This window comes from Hordeum vulgare, chromosome 7H, assembly GCF_904849725.1.
Source record: "Hordeum vulgare subsp. vulgare chromosome 7H, MorexV3_pseudomolecules_assembly, whole genome shotgun sequence".
In the NCBI taxonomy this organism is placed as follows: Eukaryota; Viridiplantae; Streptophyta; class Magnoliopsida; order Poales; family Poaceae; genus Hordeum; species Hordeum vulgare.
Window position 1 is genome coordinate 593278907 of NC_058524.1, and position 20153 is coordinate 593299059.

Below are 20153 nucleotides of genomic sequence, written 5' to 3' on the forward strand. Positions count from 1 at the left end.
CAGGCAAACCGTCAAACACTTGCGGTGCAGTGGTGGTGCATCGGCCGATCGACGTCATTTAGGACAAACCGGCGGGTGGCAACGCATGGGAATGACCTGCAAGAGTGAGCAAGCAAGGTCAAATGTGGTAGCCGCCAAAGAGGAATGGGCCATGGCAACGGCGACGACATTTCCCCTGGTTTCGGCGCGGGAGACGAACGGCCTCTAGTCGGGCAGAAGGGCGACGGGGGCCAAGGAAGGCAACCAGGTAGCAACGGAAGCGACGAACGGTTGTCAGGAGGTGAGTTGGCGAAGAGGTAGTGACGGGGGAAGAGGCGCGAGAGAGGTGGATTTTCCCCTCCAGATGGTAGTTATCCTCCTCTATTTGGTTTATAGGATCGACTAGGTGTTTACTCCTCTGACTAGGTGTTTACTCATCTGACGTCGGATAGCTGATCAGTTAGAGTTGGCCTTAATAGTCGCTGAGGGAGTAAAAAGTTGGGTAAAGCGTGATGAAATTCATTCCTTTTCTTGATTATAGATAATAAAAATCCACTTGTCTACAATGTATAGTACCGTCAAAAATTATTGGCAAACTATGCTAACTATCCCTTTCCGCAAGAAGGATTTTAATTCAGGGACTATAAAATCTCTTCGATTATCTACGCCAATTCCTGATGACACCTAGCTCTTCAGTTATGCAGCTACTAATTATCACCATGATCGGAGACATCTAGTTTCCTCATTGCAGCAACTATACATCTAGTCCAAATCAGACGCATGGCGCTGATGAGGAAGCTGCATGCTGGAGATATCCTCCCGGGGAAGATGGCCAAGAGAACCTTCTCCCTCGGCGTGGCCTGCGGCGGCCCCAAGCTTCGCATCGCTCTCGAGCAACGGCAAGGTACACTTCCTGTTCTTCCTGAAGACGAGGTAGAGAATTGCGGCGATGTATATGAGCATGCCGAGGAACCCAAATATCCCCGCGAATACTTGGGAGACGGTGGATAGCCCGTTGTGAAGGAGCAGCTTGACGAAGCTTGTTATCAGGAAGTAGATGTTGATGACCATGATGAAGGAGCCGATCGCCCATGTTAGCACGGTAATCTGCAGTAGAACGGAAATTAGATGTTGATGGCCATGATGAAGGAGCCGATCTGTAATGAGTAGCTGGATCGCTGCAACGCCATTGTGCATATCCAATTATGCGATGAATGACTTACAAATCTTGAATTTGTGTGCTGCCCCATCTTTGTTTTGCTACTGGTGAATTTAAGGAGTGGTACTAGAGCAAAAGGAAGTTCGAATGACAGTATCATCTGCATATAACAGCAAGAAATTAATTAACAGTAGACTTAGGAAATGAGAAATGTGAATTCCCTGGGCAGTGTGCACCGAAGTAAGATTATCAGCAGCATGATGTAAGAACAGAGTTTAAATGATTACCGAAGCAGTGATAATCAACTGCCCAGCTGCCGAGGAACCGCCAACTAGTGACACAATAAGACTAGGCACAATTGCCAGGGACCTAGTTAGAAGGTTCCGTAACCAGGGCGTCATCCGGAGATCCAGAAACCCCTGGAGTAAGAAATAAGTAAAGGTCATCGTCCTATGTTAGATGATAATTCATACATCTGGTATATGATATTTTTTCGTTTACAGGTAAAAGACTTGTAGAAAAAAAACAAGATTATCAGAGTCATATATTTTCCCCGGGGCTTACTACCATCCCTATACATTTTATCACAATCCAGTTTATCTTGATTAAGCTTGCACTAGCAATGGTAGATACCCATGTATTCTAATTTTTCAGCCCATTTTGTTCACAAATTATTCAAACAAGAAAAGGTGGAATAGCAATACTAGCATACATTCAAAAATAATACTTTTCCATACATTCAAAGCATAATACTTTTTCTTATAACTATTTTCAACATTTATCCTACACAAAGCTCAATAAGACACTAAATGTTATTAACAATCACACAGCATGGTTAGTTTGCTACCTCTGTGATTAACATTCCTGATATACTTTTGAGTCTTCATGCATTAGAACAAGATACGGTATGCCGATAAGCTTTGCAGTTTGCAATGTCTAACAAAAAAAGAATAGCGATAGAAGAGATACAAAACCTGCATGACATATTGTCCTGCATAAGTTCCTGTAATTGTAGAACTCTGACCAGATGCCAACAAGGCAATAGCGAACACCTTTGAGCTCCAATTTCCGAGGACATTCTACAGCAACAGGCACAAGTTGATATGGGATCAGAATGTATGCTGCAATACAGGACTTAGCAAATCTATTTGGGAGCTCTTAATGCATGAGTACTTCTATGTAAATTTAGTAAAAGCCAAATCCTCAAAGTAGGCGATTTTTTTATTAGAAAGCGTTTCATATTTTTCAAAATAAGAAAAATACAGGGGTTCATATAAGAGCTCTGCAAATGCCCAGTTTAGCACATGACATATACAGCAACACCTTTAAACAAATGTCCATCTAATTAGGAGAAAACTTCTGCTGAAACCATACAGTTTCTAGCACAAAATGAACAATACATATAGGTACATTGTCAGCTACTATAAAAACAGAAATCATAAGTATCTGACCAACCTTTAACAAGAATGAAGCTTTGTTAAGATCTAGATCATTGCAATTCATCCGGTCTTCAGGGTTCAAATTATCTGCACTGCAAACTGCACCACTGACAGATATGATAGATATGTTGATCAGAAAGGCTACTGTGAGGGCAAATGCACTTTCAATCATATAGAATCTACAGGCCTCCTGCAAGAAAGTGGAAAATAAATGTATGTCATCTTCATGCTTGTATTTCTGAAATAAGTAATAAGATATGCTCTGAACACGTAAACTGTTTATTCTTAATTTGGTAGAGCACACCAGCAAGGATAAACAAATTAGGTGTACACATTGGGTATCAAGTTAAGAGTATGATTAACACGGATAGACAAATTCAGGTACACATTGAACATAAAATTAAGGTAAGATGGATTACTTTGATCCCATGCACTGATCGTGGTACTTTTCTTGATAGTACCAATGCTGAGTGAAGAAAAAGATTGTGCCTGCATTTTTTTATTGGAACATGAAAATGGTCTGATGTTACAAGTTATAGAAATATTTGAGGCAACAGGGTGGATAAGAAGCTTACGGCATCACCATAGCACCAAGTAGTGAGATAGCAAGACCTGTAGCTCCATCTCCTTTAATTTCAGGAACAAAAAGGCCTCGCACAACTTCTGAAGAGTTTGGTTTAGAATACCCAAGTTCAACTAAGAAGCAAGTTGCTATCAAGAATACCAGAAATGCTATCAGAAATTCCAGTTTACGGATCTGCATAAAGAAATCAAGATGCAACATGAGAAACAAGACAGATACACACGCTGCCTGTGAACTAATACAATAGTAATGTTCTGTCAGTTAAAACTGTGTGCTAACTGCTAGCAAAGCACATTCAAATAGTAGTTTTGTTATATCACAAGTGACGACAAACACATCAAACCTTGAAAGGAAAAATGTTATGTCTAGCATCAGAACTTCATTAAAAAAATACTAACCGGTGAATAAAATTGTGAAAGTAAACAGGGACATGTTCTTACCCCGTACTGTTGCAGGAACAGGAGCATCAGAGTGCTGAGCCCAGTTATGAGAACACCGCACCATATTGGAATTTTGAAGAGCATGTTCAAAGCAAAAGCAGTTCCAATTACTGAAATGAATAAGCAACCGCCAAAGCTGATTAGATAAAATTACAACTTTAACTGACAGTTTCCCCATCACAAATGCTATTTTAAATTGGATTTGCTTTATAGTATGACATCATCTGCAATATGATGAAACGGCTGGACTACTGAATCCAGGTAGCTCTGTATTTCACTTAAGATGCAACGTCCGCATGTTTTAATACCTTCAGGAATGTCGCACGCAACTACAGCCAGTTCTGCAAGAATCCATAAGATGAAATTTGTGACCTTGGGATATTCAGCCCTGCAGTGCTCAGCAAGATGCTTCCCTGTCATATAGCGGTAGTTTAAAAAAATATCAGCAATATATGCTCAATGAAACAAGGATAAGTGCTAGTGCTGCTGCATGTCTCATAATACTGACCAGTCACAACACCTAGGCTGGCTGCAAGCGATTGAATTACAAGTGCAGCACATGATGCAATAAGTATGATCCAAAGAAGCTGCCAACAAAACAAGACGGTCATGCTTAATGGTAGATATAATCACGAGAAAGTTGAATGGCAGATGAAGTACAGTCCATAGAGTTCCCAACTTTAAAGGAAAGATAGGATGGGCGATACCCAAAAATATGCTAGAGACGAGAGAAATAAGGACACACCTCGTATTTGTACTGTGCTCCAGCCTGTAGGTCCGTCTCAACTGCAATATGGACAAAATTTGTTTGTCATGAGCCGGAAACGGTAGCGAACGAATACACTGAATGAAATTAACAACAAATCCAGCTAATCTTACAATTGCCAGGATCGATATAGGCGATAGAGACGAGAAAACCGGGCCCTATGTATGAAAATAAGTTCTTCCAGCTATTTTTCTGCAATAGCACAAAACAACCAACAGTTAGTTAGTTTTCCTCATCTGATCCACTGTCCAGAAATAAATTCAGGAAACAAACTGATTTCGGCACATGAGGTCAAAAACTGCAAATTCTGTACTCGTCACTACATCAGACGCACATGTGAGAAAGGAGGAAAGAGTGGGCCTAACTAGCAAGCCTAGAGATTAGCTGCATGCCATGATGATATATTTGCTTTGTTTTCTTCAAAATCAATCAAGAACTATCAAGCACATGCACCAGTCATACCTCAGGGATAACAATCTGATCAACATCTATGCTGTCAATAAGAGGGGTCCCCGGTCCATTCGAGGTATTGTTCTGCCCGACGCTAGTCATAAACTGCGGCTGCGACGAGCATTGCCTCTGGCCACTCATACTTGCTCTCCCCCAAGGACCCTCTCAAGCCAGTGAGCTGCCTGCAAACACAACGGAACAAGGTGGGCAGTTATTTATAGGTACGCTTTGAAATGGCGCTATCTCGCCCGCTTAAGTACATAAAGAATATGCCTAGTGGAGGCGTAAGAAATCTTTCCAGTAGTAGGATTGCAATTGTAAGGACCATAGCCACTAACACGAGAAGATAAGAATAAGATGGATGAACATCAAGACCCGGAAACAGTGGACTGCAGAAAAGATATATACTTATACTAGTACTGCTGCGCTGCGCAGTGTGTGTGTACACAAAAGTGGCAATTTCAACCAATCTCGATCTGGCAACGCTCTGAGGTCTGAGGTCTGAGGCAGAGACGTCTGCTTTTTCAGACGGGGATATATATTCGTCCGCGCAAATTGGACGGCCGGGAGGTAAAGAGGGTTGAATGTGTGATTACCAACGCAGCATCGGGAATATAGAAACCATAAACAGTACCTAATGGTATCTTTGAGCGGTGGCTAATATTGAATCGCAAGCTTCAACGGCGACGTAGTGAGTAGTGCTGGCTTTATCCCATACGGAAGCTTAGCAACTTGGAGCGGGGTCCTGCGGGCATGTGGTGCAAGAGGGAAGTAAAATAATGTATGGAGTGGGGTTTAGGAGAGCTTGATGGCGGCCGGGAGTGGCATGAAGTCATCAATCTTAGACGCCACGAAGGAAAAGATGGCACTGAACCGTGAGGGTTAGGGAATCCGGGCGGCAATGGAGGGGTGGATCCTCCTCGTAGGGGTAGATGAGAAAGGCGAGGATTAACTAGGGGAAAGGATTTGAGATTGAGAACGGAGCTTGTGCGTGCATGGGTGCATCTCTTTCGGAGATTCCGAGGAGAAATGGCTCCGTCTCCGGCGGGGGAAAAGATCCTCTCTTGCGTGATCGAAGACGGGATTATACAGGGCTAGACGAAAAACAGAGTCCCGCGACGCGAGATGGGCAGCGCTGCTGCGGCGGCGGAAGCGTGCCCGGATCTGAGCGGCGCGAATTGCATGGCCTGGAGAGTGGAGAGAGGGAGGGAGGAGAGGGCCCGCGCGTGCGTACCTGACTTGGGGCGGTTGGGCGGCGGCGGCGGCGACGGCGGGGAGGAGGGAGGGAGGGAGGGAAGTGCGGAGACGTCGCCGCCTCTTCTTGTGGCAGGCAGAACAGGAGTCCCCGAGTCTGAGTGGAGTCCCGTCCCGTGGTCCAGCAGAGTCCAAGGGAATGAAGGAAGGAAGGAAGTACGTTTGGTCTGACACGGGCGGAGCCCGGGCGCCACGTCGCTGGCGCCCTGGCAGCCGTCGGGCCGCGGGAGCACGGGACCCCCCGTCCGTCCGATCACGCCGTTTTATTGAAAGAGTAAGATTGAAAGTGAAATCGGATGATTTCATTGATAATGACTGCAGGTTTTATATCTCCTCAACCGTCGCAAGATACAAGTCGGTTACAGTGTCTGCGTCGTTTCGGAAAAGACGCGGCGACGGTTTGCTGAGAACAGCGTCTGGACAACGCAGTATCTTAACTGCTAAATGGAATATTCTAAGGAATATGCTAATTGCCTAATTAGCCTAAATCTAAAGATATTTTATTCCTAACACTCCTCCTTGGACAACGCTGTTAGTAATCTTCATTGTCTTGAGTGCTGAAAAGAAAAATCTTACAGTTTCTTGATTGTCTTGATCCTGTAACTTCGAGAATCCTGATCTTGTATTGTCTATATTTTTTAAAACAAATCCTGAAAAATATAAGGAAAAAAAATAGAATTCGATATATATTGTTAGGATAATTAATTATCTAATTCAACACTACATGAGAAATCCGTTGGAAAGCTCAGAAGTTTATTTCTAGGAAATTTCTCCCCCTGAATTTTGCAAACTTCGTTGTCGTCTCATATCAATGCCATGAATGCATTTTTGAAATGATGTTGTTGCAAAGACTTAGTGAACAAGTCTGCAAGATTGTCACAATATTTTATTTGCAAAATGTTAATTTTTCCATCTTTCGGTGAGGGAAAAATAGTTTTGGGGAGATGTGTTTTGTGATATTACTTTTAGTATATCCCATATGCATTTGGGAAACACATGCAGCATTATCTTCATAGATAACAGTAGGTGATTCTAATGAACCGATATCATGATGTCTGAATATGATTTATCATTCTGCAAAGCCATACACATTCTCGTGAAGCTTCAAATAATGCAATTATTTTAGAATGATTAGTGGAAGTTGTTACTAATGTCTGTTTTGTTGACTTCCATGAAATAGCAGTTCCACCATATAAAAATACAAACCCTGTTTGTGACCTGGTATTATGAGGGTCAGAAAGATATCCAGCGTCAGTATAACCAGTCAGGGTCATGCCTTGATTTTTCCGATAGAATAAACCAAGATCTTTAGTACCTTATAAATATCTGAAGATATTCTTTATTCCCGTTCAATGACGTTTTGTTGGAGTTGCACTATGTCGAGCCAGTAAATTTACTGCAAAGGCAATGTCTGGTCTAGTACAATTTGCAAGATACATTAGTGCCCCTATAGCACTGAGGTATGGAAACTCAGGTCCCAATGCCTCCTCGTTGTCATCCCTAGGTCTAAAAGGATCCTTATTCATATCAAGGGATCGGACGACCATAGGTGTTTTGGACAGATATGATTTATCCATGTTGAATTTTTCCAAAATTTTCTGAATACAAGCGGGTTGATAAACGAGTATTCCTGAGGGAAAATGCTCAAGTTGTAAACCTAAGCAGAATTTGATTTTCCCCAAATCTTTCATCTCAAACTCCGTCATTAAATGATTGCGTGCTACAGATATATCTGTTGCGTTGCCAATGATGTTGAGATCATCAACATATACTCAGATGATGCAAAATTCGTTTGAGGATTTCTTTATAAATACGCATGGACAATCATTGTTATTCGAGTATCCTTTACTGAGAAGGAACTCACTGAGTCGGTTATACCTTATTTTTCCCGACTGCTTCAAGTCATAGAGTGACTTTTGTAGTTTTACACAATACATGTTGCGATTTATATTAGGATTCGGAATTTTAAGTCCATCAGGGACTTTCATATAAATTTCCGCATCAAGTGACCCATATAGATAAGCGGTCACCACATCCATTAACTGCATTGATAGATTCATTTGTACTGCCAAAGATATTAAGTATCGAAATGTAATTTCACTCATTACAGGAGAATATGTATCGTCGTAGTCGATACCGGGTCTCTGCGTAAACCCTTGAGCAACTAGTCTCGCTTTATATCTCACCACATCATTGTTTTCGTTCCTTTTTTAAACAAAACCCCATTTAGCTCCCACAAGGAAGAATTTAAGAGGAGTAGGCATTATTTTAGAAAATACATCTCTTTTGTTAAGCGAGTGTAATTCTTCCTCAATTGCTTCACATGAAGAGAAAAGAGTAAGATTGAAAGTGAAATCGGATGCTTTCATTGATAATGACTGCAGGTTTTATATCTCATGAACAGTCGCAAGATACAAATCGGTTACAGTGTTTGCATCGTTTCGGAAAGATGCAGCGACGGTTCGCTGAGAACAGCGTCTGGACAACGCAGTATCTTAACTGCTAAACGGAATATTCTAAGGATTATGCTAATTGCCTAATTAGGCTAAATCTAAAGATATTTTATTCCTAACACTTATCTTTGAGCTGCACGCCCTTCTTGTTGTTTGACGGTGCAGACCCATCCCAACCCGATCCGTGTGCTTCCGGGGGTTTGGAAGAATGGAAGGTCACCGACCTCCCTCCGCTCTCGCTCTCGCTCTCGTGGGCGTGGACCGGCGGACACGGACGAGACGGATATGGGGACGGATACATACGGCCGCTGCGGAGGAGTCGTCGCTCGTCGCTCGGCCCGAGAGAAAGCCAAACGTTTGGCACCGCAAGATCCAGAAAAGGCGACGCGCCGGCGCCACCACGTCGGTGTCAGACTGTCAGCGTTGATGGCATGGCACTACGTTTTTCTTTCGGCACGTGTTTGTGGCGGCACCAAAAATACGCTTTTGGCCCTCTCGGCACCTGTGAGGTGCTGATGCACCAAGTATTTTCTCGGATTCTTTTAGGTTTGTCCATAAAAAAGATCAGCAATTTTTTATTTCACAAATGTGGTCATCTGTAGATTCGGCATGGTTGCTGAGCAAATCCTACTAATCTTGCCCGCAAAAAAACAAATCCTACTACTAATCTCGGCCATTAAATCAGGTATGTTCAGCGGCGGCGAAGATCGATCCAGGGATGGACGCTCGACATGTTTTTTTAGTGTGCAACTAATATCATATCAGATATTGATATCGGTGCTAACCACATAATTAACGTAGGAATAATTACATACTACCAAATATATACTCCCTCCGTTCCTAAATATCTAAATACAAGACCTTTTAGAGATTGCATTATAAACTACATAGGAATGTACATAGATATATTTTAGAATATAGATTCACTCATTTTGCTTCGTATGTAGTCTTCTAATGAAATTCTTAAAAGGTCTTATATTTTGGAACGGAGGGAGTACATGTGATTAATATACTGTCTAATATCAATGTGTATTGCATGTACACATTTACTAGTTTTAATAATTTCTTCATGTTTCCATCACGCCAACTCCACCGTACAACCCCATTCTGCCCGGTCCCGTTCGTTTAGGGTAAAAGGGACAAACAGGTCGGCCCAGTGCGAGACGGCCCGGATCCATCCTGTCCGTTTTGTGTCCAGCATGACCCATTTCGAGCGCAAACTTGCGCAGATGGGTCGCGGCGGACATCAAACGGACGCGCGCTCGTCCGCATCGGGGACACGTGGCAGGCGGCCATCAATTTCCCACCCACCCGCATCAATCCACATGAGCGGTCGGGCCCGCCTGTCGTCCGCCCGGTGGACGGGCGCGATCCTTCTTAAATGAGGAAGTCGTGGACCGGTCGTCCACAGTTTCCATCGCCACCCCCGCGGCCTCCTCGAAACCCGACAGTTTCCTCCGTGAAACCCTAGCCTCCTCCTCGAGCTCGCCGGCCTCCGCAGCCATGGGTCTGTGAAACTACGGCCGCAAGGGCACTCATGACCGCGGGTAGTGGGGGTCGTGAACTGGTGTCCCATGCCGCCGCGGTCACCGGAGCGGGAGGCCTCGCCACGGGAGGAGGTGTTGCAGGCCAGCTTCCAGCACGCCTCCGTGCACCATGGACCGCCGGCCCACCTCTGGACGCCGTCGCCCTACGTCGACCTCGTTAGCGACGGCGACGACGACGACACCGGCGACCAGTGAAGACGGCGACGACATCGACGGGCTACTATTTTTATGTTAATTATGTCAAAAACTAGGCCTTTTATGGGCGTGAAAACTGGACCTTTATTAATGTTAATCTTATTATGTTTTAAGTTTTTAAACTCCGTTTATTTATTTTTAGTTGAGTTTTTTTAAATCAAGTCCAACACGGACATGATTTGGATGCGGCCGCGTGGTGGGCGCACGCGCGACCCAATGGACAGAGGCGGACATAGACAAACCCATTACCATCCCAAACGGACAAAATCCGGTCAAACCGGACGTCTGTTTGGGATCGTATGGTGGAGTTGGCCTCAGGTTTATAGTCAGTATAGTGTGGGCCTATCTTCCATGTCATCTTTTACAACTAACTAGAGGCACCACATGTAATAGTGATAGATGTCACATCTTGACCAGCCAATCAAACAACAAGAGAAAAACATACCACGTCCACATAAACCGGCCATAATGATTAAAGCCATGTTTGAAATTAAATAGATTATGATAATCTAGATTATGAAAATAGATTATATAATCTGGTTTATAAAAATAGTTTAGATGGGTATGGTTGGAGGTCTAAACTATGATCCAAGTTTTACATTGTATAATGACATGTTTGCTCTTTATTTTTTTAAGAAAGGAGGGTGGCGGCGATAGAAATGTAATTATCTCCAACTTTACAAGGATAATGGGTCATTAGCAATTCATAATCTGATTTTAGCTGAGGTAGAATAGATTGTGAGTTTTTTAATAATCTGTCCATCTAGTTTTTATAATCTACACCATAATCTGTCATGTTTGAAGACAGAATAGAATATAAAAACTGGATTATATAATCTGAGTGGTTCCAAACACGGCCTAAAGACACCTAAAACCGCCAGTTAAGTGCCCGCCGGTTGTCGAGCGTGACGGAGTGCGCCATCCCTTCTACCTTTCTAGTTTTACTAAAACTTGAGTTCGGAGCTACCCCTCAAGTATCGGGAACGCGGGCTGAAGATCAAGCAAAAGTAGTGCAAAACCATTCTTTTTCGACAAAGGACATTTTATTGAATTGATATATCGAGGTGATACAACCGCATCTAAAGAATGTCCGGCCTCTGCATAGTAAGCACACATCCAACAAGTCCAACATACGTAACAATAAAAAATGTTTTACTGTAAAAATAAATCAATCCAGCCTAAGGTGCGGCACTTCCTATATGGAGACTACACCGTCATCCATGAAGGGAGAAAACCTCCGTCGGTGTTAAAACCGAAGAATCTCGGGTAGGGGTCCCGAGCTATGGATCTTGGATCAGTGGTAACAGGAATAGGGGAGACGATGTTTACCCAGGTTCGAGCCCTCTTTATGGAGGTAAAACCCTACGTCATGCTCTTGTTTATATTGATGATGGAGTATCGAATACAGAGTTGATCTACCTCGAGATCATATGATGCGGTTTAAACCCTAGTAGTAACAATGTTGTGTATGAACTAAAACGCTCTGGTTTATATAGACACCAAGGGTACCTAGCGTTACATATGGTCGGTTACATCTGGGAATAAACATGTCGATATTATCATCTTCACTTGGAGCACACACCAAGGCTTCAGAAGTTTCCATCCTAAATACGGAGTCATCTTGTAATCTGACCCTCCAATGATTGTCATAGAACGGCCCGTGAGTCCGCCCGTAGAGATAGGTCGGTGGCCCAAGGACCCCTTGGTCCCAGACTCCCTCAATAGCCCCGAACTAGCCTCCAATGATGTAGTCTTGATTCCTAGATGCTTCTCGCACCCAAAGTCTTCGGCTTGCAGGGAGAGTTCTTCCCCCTTATTTATGTCCGGTCAGCTTTAGTTCGTCCACCGATGATTACCTATTTATGAACTGTATGTGACTCAGCCTCGAAGGCCAAGCGCTCGAGTGTGAATAGTGTTTTTGCTGACAACTTTTTAGCGAAAGGTCGCGGTCGGTCACGAACACTGACCAGTTACAAAAACTCGATTCACGGTTCGAGGCGGTTCCTCCATTGGCACATACCATCAATATGGAGATCTTGCCCCGCTTTTCAACGGAAACGGTTTATGATTTGGGGTATCCCACGCGTGCATAACTACATGAGTATATCAGGAAGTGGCAAGGTCCACGATGCAGTAAAGGGGCTCTTGGTATTACATCAGCTTATAAAAGGGAAATAGCTACCACAACTTTCACACGCTTCTCAAATCTCATATTGCCATTGCCTTTCCCAATCTTCTGAGCTCCAAGCACACAGGTTCAACCTCCCCCCAATCTCGTCAAACCACTCCCCAGTTCGGCCATGGCTGGCTCTGGTTCCAGGGTTAAGTGTGAGGCCTACTGCAACGACATCCAGGAGCTGAAGCGCATTGACTATCTGTCGGTTGACATAGCTCATCACGCTTCGGAGAAGGGACGAGTCATTCGCACACCAAAACCAGGCAAGAGGGTGGTGTTCATCCCCCACTTCATCCGGGAACTCGGCTTTCCGCTCCACCCCTTTTTAAGAGTTTTGATGTTTTTCTACGGGTTAGATTTTCATGATCTCCCCCCAAATTCTTTCGTGCACATCTCGGCCTTCATTATCGTGTGCAAGGCCTTTCTGTGGGTCCAGCCACATTTTGGCTTGTGGTTAAAAGTTTACAATGTCAAGCCGAAAGTGGTTAGCTGCGAGCAGGCAGACTGCGGAAGGGGGTGATGCTCAACAATCTCCCCCTGGTACAGTGTCCGGACGTTTTTTTATAGATATTGAGTGGTTCTACATCACTGAACCACACGACGCAAACTGGAAAGCTCCCTCTGAATTCAGATCCGGACCTCCCACCAGGCTAGTGTCGTGGAGGAAGGGGCTTGATTGGGGGTCAGCCGCGGAGGTGGGGTCACTACAGAGGTGCATCTCCCAACCGATGAAGAAGAAATTTGAGATGACCAACGTGGCTCGGGTCATGCTTCGTTGTGCCCTCCTCCCTTACCAACATCGGACCACCCCCTTGGGGTCCTACAATCCCGAAGACCCAGCCACCGTGCTCCTCTTTGACCGCACTACCCACATCAAGCTATGGAAGGTGTTGTTCAAGCCGCAAAAGACTTGGTCGACCAAGTAGGAAGACCCAGGCCTTGACGCTACAAACCCTCCCGGAAAGGTATGCTAAAATTTCATTCTTGTGTCCAGGTATTTCCTTTTAATAACACTAGTAGAAAAAGGGCCTTTTGTTCCGGTTCGTAAGGGCCTTCTGTCCCGGTTTTGGAATCGGGACAAAAAGGTCGTTACTAATGCCCTTGGCCTTTAGTACCGGTTCTTACATGAACCGGGACAGATGGGCCTCCACGTGGCCGGTGCGGCGAGCCCAGGAAGGAGGCCCTTTGGTCCCGGTTGGTGGCACCAACAGGGACCAATAGGCATCCACGCGTCAGCATTTCAGGTGCTGGGGGGTTTGTTTTTTTTTGAAAGGGGGGGCGGGTTTGGGGGTTTTGGGGGTTAATTTAGGTGTTTCATATATTGTGTTAGCTAGCTAATTAATAGAGAGAAGTGTCCTCTCTTTATCTCCGTGCTTGGTCGACGCTACATACTATACGTATAGAGAGGACTATACACGCTAGTTAGTAAGCAAATGAAGGAAACAGAAGATCGTCATGAACATATGCATACAGAGAGAAGTGATATCGACCACCTCTCCTTCTCTGAGAGATTGGTCGAACAACAAGTTCTCGTATATCTATCCGACGCTACTGGCTACATATATACAATATAATTATCTCTTACAATATAATCTCCTAATTAAAATTCAACTGATTAGGGTTCACATGGTATTCTCCGTCTTTAGCGATCACGTGGTCAAGAAAGAATGCCGCCAATTCCTCTTGAATTCCTCGCATACGATCTGCTCGTAGGAGTTCATTCCACATCCGAAATGTCTAATTTGAAGAAGGGGGTCAATACATATATATGAATAAATGAAACTGAACACAAATGATGGTAATAAAACAAAATTGTGAATATTATTATTTACGCACTTCATATTGATTGTCAGAGTAGCCCCGCTCACAGGTCGTGTGGCGGATGGACTCGCAAATATAGTATCCACAGTAATTATTCCCTGGTTCCTGCCACAACCACTTTACAAGAAATAGAGGTCAATCAAACTGATTAGTTAGCAAGCATGCTAAATGGTATTGATGAAACTAGCGCTTCAATCACTAGGAGATGCGTGGAACATGCTACTATAGTACTTACTTTCGGGTGTCAAATTGCAGCTTCTTCGGCAGTCCCGGAGTTTTTGAGGTGATTTTTTTCCAAACCTGCCAGACAAAGAAAACAATTACTTGATATCAGGAAATGAACAAAGTTGCCGATATGGTGCGATAATGATCGATTTAACTTACTTCTGTAGAATTTCAGTCATGTCCGCATACTCCTTGGGATCTTTTCGTCTCGAGTCTAAGACGGTTACTATTCCCTGCTCAAGCTTAATCTCTAGGAGAATATAGTGGAAGCTGTGCACGCATGCATAACTCATCAATTACATTACTATAACCTTGACTAATAAGGAAAACCGAATATGCACAAGACAGTAACACTCACTGGAATTCGTAAGGGAAGAGTATTATAGCTTTGTTTTGATTCAATACAAACGATTGTAGCAGGTTGGCCTCGATATCTTTAGCCTAAAATTCAATCATAAATGCATCTACGAGATTTGTGTTAATGAACCCAATATCACCGATTTGTCTTTTCTTCAATTCGGCGATCTTCAATCTGCATATAATATAGTGAGGATAATTAAAAATACATGCAATGAAAGAGTTGTCCTATATATAGAGACTTAATGACAGAAGTAGTACTACTTACAGGCAGTAGCAAGTGATCATTAATTTATCGAGGGCCAGGAGATTGAAAAACGGGAAGAACTCCTCAAATGGAACATTCAACTGTTCAATTCCAACGAGGTCATGTTCCTCTCTAATTCTCAGCGTCAAAATATTACTCCCCTCAGACTCTGTGCAGGTTTTTCATGTACCAATCATGGAATCTTCGCATCATCGTTGTTAGAGATCTTTCATCTTTGACGAGAGGCTTCCTGTACACGTATTTGTGTTCGTCCACCTCCAAGAAATCTTCATGTACTAAACTAGCCACAATGCTGATGCCAAGAACAAAGAGAAAATCCATTGTTTCCATGAGCTCATTCCTTTTCTTCAACTTCTATTGCATTTTCTTGTTTTCATTGTTCAGATCCATAACCTTCTTCTCCATCCTACTAGCTTTGATCCAACTACGTTCAAGGCCACCATGGAGCTCCTCAAAAGCTTGCCCCACTAGCTCAGTGGGAGGGGGTCAATCCAAACAACCCAATCACACTCATCAGGAAGCTGTTAAATCAGAGTTCACATAATTAGGTGAAATTCATAACTTTGCAATAAATCGATGAAAACAGAGTACCAAATGATGTTTTGAGGAATTACATCGAGTGGACAACCCAAAAACCTTCTTCCCGTGCTTGCTCCACCCCAAGAAACACGGCGAGTAGGAATTAGCCCATGCCCCGGGCAACGGTGATTCGAGCGCTCCTCAAGGCCGTAGAAATTGGATTGGGAATGAAAAACTCGGATCGGAACTGCACAATCCCGCAGCCATCCACCTACGAGCTAGAAAGGTGCATATTACGGCCCATCCCGCGAAACCCTAGATGAGAATTCCAATGTCAACTGAAAATCCAAATCGACTTGCCTTACTGTCTACGGAGGAGCTTGCAGACGACATTGCGAACATACACATGGACGTGCCCCAGCTGTGAAAACGGGGACGGGGCGTGACGGACCGCTAAATCTAGACAAATCTCGGGAAAAATGGAGCTCCGAGGTCGAGCTTCGAGAGGAGAAAGCTTAACTAAACAGAGTGCTCTACCGCGGCGATGGGTATATATAGGCAAATTATTTGTCCCGGTTCATGGCATAAACCGGGGCTAAAGCCCCCCCCTTCTAAACCAGTTCAAGGCACGAACCGGTACCAATGGATGTGGGCCAGGAGCGCGGCCCCGTTGGTCCCGGTTCGTGCCTAGAACCGGGACAAATGGGTCCAGACGAACCGGGACCAATGCCCATGAGACCCCGGCCGGCCCCGTGGGCTCATGAACCGGGTCTAATGCCCCCCATGGGTCCCGGTTCGTGAAAAACCGGGACTAATGGGCTGGCCAGACCCAAACCAAAGCCCTGTTTTCTACTAGTGTAAGGCTCTTAATCCTTTCTCCTCCATATTTGCAGAACTGTCTAGAGAAATCTAAACAGATCAATTGCCTCACACCGCTACCCGAGTGCCCCAGGACGGCCTTACTAACGGCCATATTGGTCGAAAAGCCGTACGCGGTGCCGGATAAGAAGGAAAAGAAGAAGGAGGCCCGAGGAGGCCTCCGCTCAAAAGGGCCTCCAGACACTAGGTTCGAGGACACCCACGCCCCTTCTTCTCTTGATAGAGAGCAAGAAGAGGGCGGGGGGTGAGCATCTCCTCTCACACAAGGAAGAGGGTGGCGTCTAAAGACGTTGAGGGAGATCTACCTCTCACTACCCCCAAAAGGCAATGCGGGGCCAAAATGGCCCTATTCGACGATGCCTTAGACTCCGCCGAGGAGTCAGAGGCTTTTGAGAGGGTTCCTCGAAGGAACCCCAGGGTCAAGCCCTCAGCCAAAGGTATGAATCCGAAGAATCTATCGTTTCTCCGTATTGAAGTTTTATTATTGACCATATGCATATTTTTCATATGGTAGCCCACCGCGTGACCTCCCCGCCGACCAGGCCTCGAAGGGGGATTCCCTACCAGCCGAACTGGCAGAGAGCAGGACCGCATCACACAACACATTTCCCCTGGTTGCCGAGGAGATCGGGGAGGTGCTATCTCGAAAGACCCTTCCTAAGCCGGACACGACGGGCGGGGGTGATGATACCATGTACGAGGACAACACCTTGGTCGCCGAAGACCAGGAGGGTGAATCCCTTCTGGCAAGCAAAGAGGGGGAGCCCGGTCAGCCCGAGCTCTCTCCGAAGAAAGTACCGGAGACCCCCAAGCCTCCGGAGTCGTCTATTCCAGCTTCTCCGAGAGGGGAAGCCATAGTGCCGCCAGCGAGACCGCCCGTAGCAGAGCGGGCCCAAACTAGGTGGTCGGTCATGATGGAGGAGATTCTAAATGACTCCTCCATTGTCGAAGAACACTACACTCTTCTAGGTGCGGTTTTACAAAGCATTCAGGCCACTCATACTGGATTGGAGGAAGCCTTCGGTGGCTTGTTGACGGGCTTCAAGGTAAAACACTTAATATTCCTTTTTACAAAGAAAATTTAATTTATGGATTTACATGCAATCCACCCCCTCCCCCCCCCCCCCCCACTCGAGCCCCGTGTGAGTTTTAAAAACTCATGCGGGGTCAAATAGCTCATAAAGTTATAAGAATATGGAACAATTAAAGAATTTCAAACATTTTTTGTGTTTTGAAAAGATGTTTGGAAATTTTAAAAACTATTTATACTTTTAAAACAATGTTCACTATTTTATTATTTTAAATTTTTTTAATAGGAAAATAAGTTTCCGTGTTTTTTAAACAAAATAAAGAAAACATTAGAAATAGTAAACCCCTTGAAGGAAACAAATCGGGCTAACTCACTAGTTCCCTACCTTGTGCGCAATGAGGTCGATTTGACACATTGTTTTGAAGAGTTCATATTTGCCGCTGACGGGCGGCAAAATTTTTAGCCTTCCGGAAGGCAGCCATGAATGAGATGGTCCATTTGGAGCTAACAACCTCCATGCGCGCTAAAAACTGCTGCGCATGCAACAGCTCCAACTCGCGACGTCCTGCCAGTGAACTAGTTTTGCAGCGTCAGACCAATAAACCTGATGTGCACAAGTGCTAGTTTTGCAGCGTCAGACTTCAAGAACCAATTTACAGCGCCTAATCAGTCAACGTACTATGTACACTGACAGACCCTTTTTTATTTTCAATTTTTTCATCATTTCTAGGAAAAATGTGAAAACATTTCCCTCAAATTTTGGAAAAATGTTTGAAAATCATGAACAAAATTTAAATTTGAACAAAGTTTCAAATGTTAAAAATTATTCAAATCATGCAAAATTTGATATACCAAAATGATGAAAAATCATTAAAATATATATTGAACATTTTTGTATTATACTTTAAACATTTTTTAACACACACTAAACATTTTGAGATATATGCTGATTTTAAATATATATATATACATTGAAGCGTGATATACGCTGAACAAAATTTTAATACACATTGACCATTTTTGTCATATACATTAAAAAAAATTGGATACACATTGAACATTTCTGTGATATACACTGAACAATATTTAAATACGAAATTGAAGATTTTTGTGTTATACATTGAATAATTTTTTTTAAAGTAAAAAAAGAGAGAAAACCAATAATGGTTTTTGAAATCATGAAAAAATTTGAAATTTCAATTTGTAAAGAGGATAAAAGGAAAAAGAAAAAAAAGGTAAAATCAAAAGAAAAGGAAAGTATAAAAATAAATAAAAACTGAAACAAGCAAACAAAAAAGGAAAAACTGGGGGAGCGTGTTCTAACAGCGAGAACGTGTTCCACCTTAGATATGGAACATGTTCCATATATGCTTGGTAAAAATTGTGAATTGTAACATATATGCATAGAAATATATGCATCATGTTTCTTTTTATATGTGATTCAACCTTAAATATAATAGTGACTTGCACACCTCACCTTTACTCACTCAAAATCAGCACAACTCACAAAAACTACTCCCTCCGTTTCTAAATATAAGTCTTTTAGAGTTTTTAATAGAGGGCTACATACGGATGTATATATAGACACACTTTAGAGCGTAGATACATTCATTTTGCTTCGTATGTAGTCTTCTAGTGAAATCTCAAAAAAGACTTATATTAAGGAACGGAGGGAGTATGTGATAACATGTTTAATTGAAAAGGTCTATGGATATAAATAACATTTCTTTATTTGCTGTTTCTACTTTCTTATCGATGGATCTTAGTACCTTAATTAATACAGAACTATTGGACCCACTAAGAGAGGTTAAGTCTAACAAATGAGGTTCTATAAAAATCTAAAAAAAAACTAGCGAAATGTTGGAAAAAAGATATGAATATCAGACAAGTAAAGAATTTCCAACATTTTTTGTGTTTAGAAAAGATGTTTGTAAATTTTAAAAACAATTTATATTTTAAATAGAATGTTCACTATATTACATATGTTTAATATGTTTACGAGTACAAAAAATTGTTTCTTTAAACAATATTTTTAGAAGCTTTTTCTTTAAAGGAAACAAATAACCGTTTGAAGGAAACAAATCGGGCTGACCCACTTCGTCCTACCGGCCTATTCGAAACTAACGAACTCCATGCGCGCAAAAAATTGGTGCGCACGCAAGAACTCGAACTCACGATGTTCCGCTAGTGGATTCTAGTTACTCACCAATCCTAGGCAAATCCGGTTAACATTCATTTTACAAACCGGCGCCTACAACGCACACCACCTCCTGTGAGTTGGGTAGTCTGGCCCACGAACATGCCATCAGTTGATTCGTTAAAAGTGTTAAAAAAAGGTGACCAGCGCAAGTTGGAAACCGCTACCTCTTTCTTGAGAGCCAAGGACACCCACCACTATGCCAACAAACATTAGTTGTTTAAAAACATGTTGCTTCATTTTTATTTGTCTTCTAAGTCGCCGGAATCCTCCAGTTTTATTCGGGTTGTTTTTCAAACCGGTTTTTCCTAGTTCGCTGGTCAATTCGGGGGCGATTTTGTTCGGGTTTTATTTTTTTCATTTTCATCTTTTCCTATTGAGTGATTTTTCCAAAATTTTCTGTTTTTATTCAAAAT

General features: G+C 43.2%; 1 protein-coding gene across 1 annotated transcript; it reads right to left on the minus strand.

Annotated features, from left to right (window-relative positions):
* Nucleotides 1-482: 482 nt before the first annotated feature.
* LOC123412449 (metal transporter Nramp3) lies at nucleotides 483-6176 on the minus strand. The gene is made up of 14 exons (XM_045105396.1): nucleotides 6051-6176; nucleotides 4829-4998; nucleotides 4480-4558; nucleotides 4346-4386; nucleotides 4109-4187; nucleotides 3909-4013; nucleotides 3601-3710; nucleotides 3153-3334; nucleotides 2997-3066; nucleotides 2594-2767; nucleotides 2113-2217; nucleotides 1426-1557; nucleotides 1203-1298; nucleotides 483-1086 (listed from the first exon to the last, which is right to left on the minus strand). The coding sequence occupies exons 2-14, from the start codon at nucleotides 4955-4957 to the stop codon at nucleotides 742-744; spliced, it is 1647 nt and encodes a 548-aa protein (XP_044961331.1). The 5' UTR covers nucleotides 4958-4998; nucleotides 6051-6176; the 3' UTR covers nucleotides 483-741.
* Nucleotides 6177-20153: the final 13977 nt, after the last annotated feature.

Bases quoted from the DNA above. Each gene is read 5' to 3' on its own strand.
- LOC123412449 (XM_045105396.1), bottom strand. From the start codon at position 4,957: ATGAGTGGCCAGAGGCAATGCTCGTCGCAGCCGCAGTTTATGACTAGC. The intron at 3,711-3,908 runs GTATTAAAACAT...TATTCATTTCAG, and splicing joins TGCGTGCGACATTCCTGAAG to TAATTGGAACTGCTTTTGCT. The intron at 2,218-2,593 runs GTTGGTCAGATA...CTGTTGCTGTAG, and splicing joins AAGCTTCATTCTTGTTAAAG to AATGTCCTCGGAAATTGGAG.